Source organism: Bos indicus, chromosome 6 (assembly GCF_029378745.1).
Source record: "Bos indicus isolate NIAB-ARS_2022 breed Sahiwal x Tharparkar chromosome 6, NIAB-ARS_B.indTharparkar_mat_pri_1.0, whole genome shotgun sequence".
Taxonomy (NCBI): domain Eukaryota; kingdom Metazoa; phylum Chordata; class Mammalia; order Artiodactyla; family Bovidae; genus Bos; species Bos indicus.
In genome coordinates this window covers 47,163,100-47,171,007 of record NC_091765.1, presented here as the reverse complement: position 1 = coordinate 47,171,007, position 7,908 = coordinate 47,163,100, and the positions used below count along the sequence as shown (strand labels likewise).

At 35.9% G+C, this 7,908-nt stretch overlaps 1 protein-coding gene across 3 annotated transcripts in view; it reads right to left on the bottom strand.

Moving 5' to 3' along the window:
* Nucleotides 1-3,116: 3,116 nt before the first annotated feature.
* STIM2 (stromal interaction molecule 2) overlaps nucleotides 3,117-7,908 on the bottom strand; it is a 182,310-nt gene continuing 177,518 nt past the window's right edge. For all 3 annotated transcript variants that reach the window (XM_019962556.2, XM_019962557.2, XM_070791254.1), the window contains one exon: nucleotides 3,117-4,555. In XM_019962556.2, the coding sequence (XP_019818115.2) occupies nucleotides 4,078-4,555 (478 nt within the window). In that variant the 3' untranslated portion in view covers nucleotides 3,117-4,077. The remainder of the gene's footprint in view (nucleotides 4,556-7,908) is intronic.

Here is a 7,908-nt window from a genome sequence, read left to right as displayed (position 1 = left end):
TTAAAAACACACGGCATAAAATAACCTTTCCATCCACACTAGACATTATTTACCTAGTAAAAAAAAAACGTATTAAAACAGTGAAGTTTTAACAAATGGTAATTCAGAAATGATGATGTGAAGTAAAAAAGCACTTGTACACTCAGATATTAGGGGGATATAAACACAGCTACATGGAGAAAGAATTTCCAGTCACCGTCAAGGTATACATGTAAGACTCCATGTGTATACATACAAACACATATGCATGTACATAAACTAAATCTTTATGCTTTTCTAAAAAATATGTATTCCAAGGAATGAGAATGTTCCTTAGAATTTATGCAGTATGACTTAGAAAGTCTACAAGTAATAAATGCTGGAGAGGATGTGGAGAAAAGGGAACCCTTTTACACTGTTGGTGGGAATGCAAACTAGTACAGCCACTATGGAGAAGAGTATGGGGATTCCTTAAAAAACTGGAAATAGAACTGCCTTATGATCCAGCAATCCCACTGCTGGGCATATATACTGAGGAAACCAGAAGGGAAAGAGACACGTGTACCCCAATGTTCATCGCAGCACTGTTTATAATAGCCAGGACATGGAAGCAATCTAGATGTCCGTCAGCAGATGAATGGATAAGAAAGCTGTGTTACATATACACAATGGAGTATTACTCAGCCATTAAAAAGAATACATTTGAATCAGTTCTAATGAGGTGGATGAAACTGGAGCCTGAGAGTGAAGTAAGCCAGAAATAAAAACACCAATACAGTATACTAATGCATATATATGGAATTTAGAAAGATGGTAACAATAACCCTGTATATGAGACAGCAAAAGAGACAATGATGTATAGAACAGTCTTTTGGACTCTGTGGGAGAGGGAGAGGGTGAGATGATTTGGGAGAATGGCATTGAAGTATGCATAATATCATATATGAAACGAGTCGCCAGTCCAGGTTCGATGCACGATACTGGATGCTTGGGGCTGGTGCACTGGGACGACCCAGAGGGATGGTATGGGGAGGGAGGAGGGAGGAGGGTTCAGGATGGGGAACACGTGTATGCCTGTGGCGGCTTCATTTCGATATATCGCAGAACCAATACAATATGTAAAGTTTAAAAATAAAATAAAATTTAAAAAAATTAAAAAAAAAAAAGAAGTTAGCATAATTCTATCACTTGCTAATGATCTTCAGCAAATAATTAATTTTTTGGACTTAGTTTCCTTATCAGTAAAATGATAATTTTAAAAAAAGAAAAAAATGATCAGACCTTAGAAGGTTGGTGTAAAAATTAAATGAGAATATAGAGTTTAGAACAGTGCCTGGCATACAGGGCACTCAACAAATCTTAAATGCTAGCGTTCCATATATTAGAAATCTGGAAACAGCCTAATGTTTAATAATAAAAGAATGTTTAAAAAGATAGATAAATCAATACAACAGTATATCATATAATCATTAAAATGTTGCTCCTGAAATCATACAATCACTAAAATGTTGCTCTTAAAGAGTTTTACTAATGATGGAGAAATGCTTATATTAAGTGGAAAAGTATAATATAAAGATATATAGTATGATTTCAATTATGTAAAGTATTTATCAATATATAGAAAGTGATCTAGTAGAAAACATGCCAAAATATTAAAAGGATTACTTTGGCAGTAGAATTTGACCTGCTTGGTTGTTTTTCTTCTTCATACTTTTCTATCATGAAATATTTTTGGTAAGTAATAACTTTTAAAATCAGGAAAATACCATGGTTTTTATAAGCTTAAAATAAGGTTATAAATAGGTTAAGTTCAAAAATATATACTAACATCCAACTCTTCATGTGTAAATAGTGTGATATGGAATTATTGTGGCTTTCCAAAACTCAAATTATCTTTCAAATTTACGAATATGGAGCGTTGTACTAATGCAAAGTAAATATTACAAGCAACATGGAGCAGCAGCAAGTATTCCTTGGTTGAATCTGTTTATAAAAAGTGTATGAAATCTAGCACAAACAATGCATTCTCTGACTTACGACAGCCCACATTCTACTTAGGTTGGCCTCTCCCACTCCCAACCACAAGTTCTAGCAGACAGGTGTTTCTGATCCAGGATCCCTTGTAACCCTGAGCAAGGGCCTTGCTGGGCGTTCCTAGAGCCCTTCCTCCTCCCAGCCCCACTCCACACTCTGCAGCTTTTACCTTTTCTATTCATTAAACTGAAAAGTTCTCATTCCTTGTGCAGTTTTAAAAGGGAAGAACTTCTGCCTGGTTGTAAGAAGAAAGAAGATGTTCCCTTCATTCTGAAGAAAGTTTCCAAAACGCTTTTCAATTCTTTATGCAGTTTTTCCCCTTCCTCAACAGTTTCGGGCCTATGTTCCTCAATTCTTGACCTTTCAGGTTAACTTACCTGATAATTAGTCCAAAACGCTATGTTAATTTCAATCAAAGTATTTAACTTATACCACTGTCTACTAAATATATAAATATCTGTATATATAAAAATCATTCAAGACCTTAACAGTTTTAACAACTGCATTAAAGTATGCAAAATTTATAGGAGTTGTTGGGAAACTGTTAATATTCTCACTAAAGTATTTCTTTGGAGTAAGTCTCAAATGCTGATTGTTTAATCAGCATTTTCATCTAAACAGGACTGAGTTGGACATTACCAGTTACAGCCATAAAGCTGAAAAACCATTCTAGTTAATATGCCACCAAACATCCACTCACACTGCATTCACCAGATCATTTTGACTGAATTTTTAAAAGAATTTGTTTAAGCAGAAACTCCTCAGATATTACTTTGTTGCTCCACGTGACAATCTTCACAGTAAAAGTTACCTTTATCATATGCTATCATTTAAACAAACTTTACAAATTAATACAACACAATCTAAATGCACCATAAATTTATATTTGTTAATCTTGATATTAGAACATTTAAACATTTCAAACTACATAAAAATATGACAAACAATATAAAATAGAAAGAAATTTGTTGACAACTTGCTTTCAAAACATCACTATTTCTTATATTGCAATTAAGCAAGAAGACAGTTTACACAGCTCTCCAGAAAACATATAGTGTTCTTAGTGGAGTGTTATCAACAAAAATCAGCACAGTCCCACACAATAATGTCTGAGATTTATTATCTTTTCCACAGTACAAGTTTTTCACAAACCATAAATCCTTTGCAGTTATTAAGTCTGTAAACAAATGCCTGAATTCCCACATTCCCCCACCTCAGGATATGCTTGTGAATGTTTTAAGTCCGTCAATCAAGTTTTTTAACTCTTCTACTTGTGTAAGGAATTAAAAGCCTCTCTCTTTAAATTATTTATATTTTATCATACAGCCTGCAATGCAGAAAATCACAGTGAAAGCCCTGGGATAAACAAAACAACATGATCTTTACAGCAGGACTTGACACTTACAATGTTAAATGCATTTAAAGAAGCGTCCCATAATAAAAGCACGGGTTTTCATTTCCAGAAATCAAGTCAATTAGAAATTCTAGGTTCTACTTAAAAACCCATTTTGATCTAAAAGTGAAAACAGTCCCCTATCCGTAGTCATTTTATAAACTCTATACAGTTTCACTTGCAGGGATTTTTTTCCAGTCTGGAAAACAGTAGTGCAATTAGTTTTACTCCTTTAAAGTTATTTCAGTCCAGGATGTAAATAGCTCTGTGGAAAGATAAGAAGATGCTCTGGTAAACAAGAAAATTTTTGCAAGCCCATGCTGGCTTACTAGTCCATTAAAGCTTGTAAGTCCATAGTGGCTTTCAACAAAATGTTGTATATACATCACTAATAACAAAGCAGAAATAAATAGGCAAAAACGACTGTAAACTGTCTCATCTCTTAATGATTTTTCAGTAATAACTGGCTTGAAAAATTGATTATATAGTCATTTAAATAAGCAGACAGTAGACAGTTGCCCTTAAGGACATTCCACTATGGCATCCAGTCTGGAAAGCCTCAACGGAGTTACATTCCTAAAATTAAAACAAAAAAAGGGGGAGTGAAGGATGGGAGATAAAAGTTTAAAGATGTCACTTGAATGGAATTACACCAAGTCAGCCAAGCCAGTTCACTTAGATTTCTTCTTAAAAAGGCTTTTAATTTTTGATGGCTTTTTGCTTTTCTCTCCATTATGGCAAAGGTCATGTGGGATGCTGCTTATCCTGGCAACACTCGGGGCTTCCTGCACTGGCTTGCTGTCGTTGCCCGTGGAGGAACACGACGTATGGCGAGGTTTAGGCACGGGGATGCCACTGGAGAGCTGGTTCATGCTACACGATTTTTCCAGGATGCCATTGTATACTTTGCTGGCAGGACTAAAGATCATGCTCTTCGTTTCTGTCAGACCCATGCAATCAGGAGAACCCCGCGAGATGTCTGCAGTTATCGGTGAATCTCCTCGCGATGAATCCTCTAGAGAGAGCTCATCTCTTGATATTTTTCGAGGAGACAACGTTTGGTATATCTCAAGGCTTGAAGGAGGAGACTGTTTCCTTCCAATGGAAGAATTTAAGGAGTCACATTCTGAAGCTGTGTCTGGCACTTCCCTGGATGAGAGAGAGGCAAAGGTAAAATTCTGTCAGTATGTTCTTAAGGTACCAGCAGATGTTCCAAGGAATCCTAACCAGAACAGCTTCCATAGTTTAAGCTATCGTTCTGTACACATTGCAACAAAATTAGAAAACTACTACTCTAAATAATATACTAATCAAAATTGAATGTTTAATTTTTAACATAAACTATGATTGTTTCTATGAACAATCTAAAAAAACATCATAACTGAAGTTACAACTCCTTCAATTGTTAGAGAAATGAAAATGTTTAATTTTTACAGACTTTTATCATTTAGCTACTTCTGTGTTTTGTTTCCATACTGAAAACTTTTCTTACGAAATCATATATTTGACATATAGTTGAAAAGACAAATTACAGTCACTGCCTCTCCCTTTATTTTTTAGTCATTAAATTGACTGAATATAGCTTCCTAAGGAAGAAAGAAAAAAATATACTAAGCTAAAATATAACCTCTCCCAAGTTTAAAAAAGAAGGGGAGATCGGGGTAGGGAGTGGATGGCAGGTGAAAGGTAATGATACAGTGCTATTTAATAAATTCTCACTTTATTCCTCTGTGATTTCCCTCACCTTCTCCATAGTTGAAAGAGAAATAAAGAAGACTAGGAAAATAAAGTTTACAACCCCAAAGCCAACATACAGTAAATGCTATCAGCTATTCCTTCCAAATATGCCTCAAACCTACCTCTTTCTGCCTGCCCTACTGCCACTATCCCTCTTCCTGCCCTACCTCAGGACTGCAGTAGCTTCCTGGCTTCCATTCTTGCTTTTCCCTTTCAGTCACTTCTCTGATCAGCCCTTAAAGTGGTTTTTAAAAACTCAACCAGAGCACATCATTCCTTTACTCAAGAAACTTTCCAATGCTTCCTCACTTGCTTAGGCTAGAATCCAAAGTCCTTGCCAAAGTCCACTAAGACCAGGACGGTCAGGCCTTCGGCTGTCCCTCCGGCTGCACGCCGTACCATTTTCAGCCTCTGCCCTGTTCCTGCCACATGCCGACCTTGTGACCCCCTCAAGGCTGCTGCTCTTACTGTTCCCTCTGCCTCATCTTTCTCCCCTCTTCTCTGCATGGTTTACATCTCCCTGTCATTCACATCACTGCTCAAATGTTCTCTCCCAGAGATGTCTCCCCAATCACCCTATTCAGAGCAGCTTTCTCTCTCCTTTTACCAGTCTTTGTTTAGCTTCCCAGAACTTATCACTACCTAAAATATTTCATAGTAACTTGTTTACAGTCAGTTTCCTCAGAAGAAAAGAGACTGAATGAAGACAGGGAGTCTTACTAACTTGTTTTTTCCTGGAATAGGGACAAGCTAATGGGGATATTTAATAAATAAGGGAGGAAGGGAGGGAAGAATAGGGATCATGTTATATTCATTTTCGTATGTACCATCCAGGTGAGATGAACAGCACTCACTCTATGAAAGGAATGACTACGAAATGAAAAGTACAGTCAAGGTAGGGATTAGAGTAAAAAAGTAACTGGCAAAAGAAATAAGGTAAGAGAAGGAAAAGAACTAAAGACAGAAAGGCAGGAACACATGATCATCATCCACCAGCTGAAACTAGGCCAGGATCTTGTCTCACCTGTCTTGGCAGCTCAAGTTTTTAGCAAGTACACGACACACAGCAAGGACTAAATTCGTATTTGCAGAGTGAATGAAGTGAATCATCTCTCACCGTGGATGACCTATGATTACTATCATGACTCACGTATGGATGCATGTTTATGGCTTCTGACATGCATTTTAATATCATACTTTAGATATATATTAGATTGCTAAATGTATTTAGTCTTTCCATGAACTTTACACATACATGTATGTGCAGATTGTCTATTACACCACAAGCTCTCAGAAGGCAGAAAATCTCCTGGGAAAATAAGAGATTTAAATGATGCTTTCATTTTATATAGTTACATGTACTACATACTTTTTCAAATGCTTTTACAACTTGATAATGGATAGTGCTAACAGGGGGCAAGAGGCAGTTCAGACAGCAAGAAATGACTCAGAAATCAATCACCGGTAAGGACTTTTCTGCAAGGCTTCTTTCTGGAGTAGATGTCCATTAATCAAATAGTGTGTGTGTGTGTGTATACATATATATATGTATATATACACGTCACCGTTCCTAGAAGCTGTTCAGCTTCCAGAATCAGAAGCTGATTTAGTTAAAATTTTATGAATTTACTCTTTATTCTGTTATGTTCTTTGGCTGGTTTGTTTATGAAATTCTAAACTAGGTTAAAAATACTCCAAAATCTAGTTTCTAAAATCCAAATAATGTGTAAGCGGAATATCGGTCTAAGTTAGGAAACCTAGATTCCTGTCCTGGTCCGGCCATTAATCAGCTGTACAACCTAGGGCAAATCACTTAATCAGATCTCAATTTTCCTGACAAAGTAAGAGAATTTGATTAACTTCTAATATTTCTTCTAGTTCTCACATCCTAATTTCAAAACAATAATAATCTGAAGTGTTGCTTATTCTGTATAACTTAGTCAGATTTGGAATATAGGTCCAGTGCATCTTAAAATCTCCCATTTTTTTCTACAACATATATTCTTTAGAATGTTGAACTTAATTGTATATACCATTTATGTCATTTTTCTACCTTTTTCCCCCCATATTGACATGTAGTTGAATTTATGTAAGTTTAATGCATGTATAACAAGACTTAAAGTAAGGTTTAAATGAGTGTGTACATGTAATAATGTGTAGAACATAAAAAGATCAGTAAATAGTAAATGCTTTATTTATTACCATTTTGTAAGGATTCTGGTAGTTCAACACTTTAAAGACTAAGAGAAGAGGACGTTTTCTGAATCTAAATTCTTCTCGTATTTATCAGTGAGCTCTGAATTTCTGACAGTGCTCTTTGAAACAAGGACTGAACATTTTCATCCCTGCAAAAATTCTAGACAAGAATTTTAATTCTAGAGTTTTCCTACCAATTTCTGTAAGCCACACAGAATTAGTTTTGTCAGTAAAGCCATCTTACTGGTGACTACCATTACACTGCAAAGGCTAGACAAAAAAAGCTAACTATAAAGTGTTAACCAAGCAAAGCTGCATCAAATGCTCAGTAGCAATGAGGATACAAAACTTGTTCTATCTCCTTAGGAATATGCCATACTGATCACCTGCTAATCATACATTTTACTTCTGCTAGTAAGTAAAATAATGATATGTTACAGGAAAAAAAAAAAAAAATCACGAGAGAGCCTCCGGGGCTCATGGAAAATGTCCAGACCATTCTCTCTGGCTTTGTTTCTCTTAGGAGGGCAGTAAGAAGTCAGGCCACATAGCTATTAAGTAGCAGGATC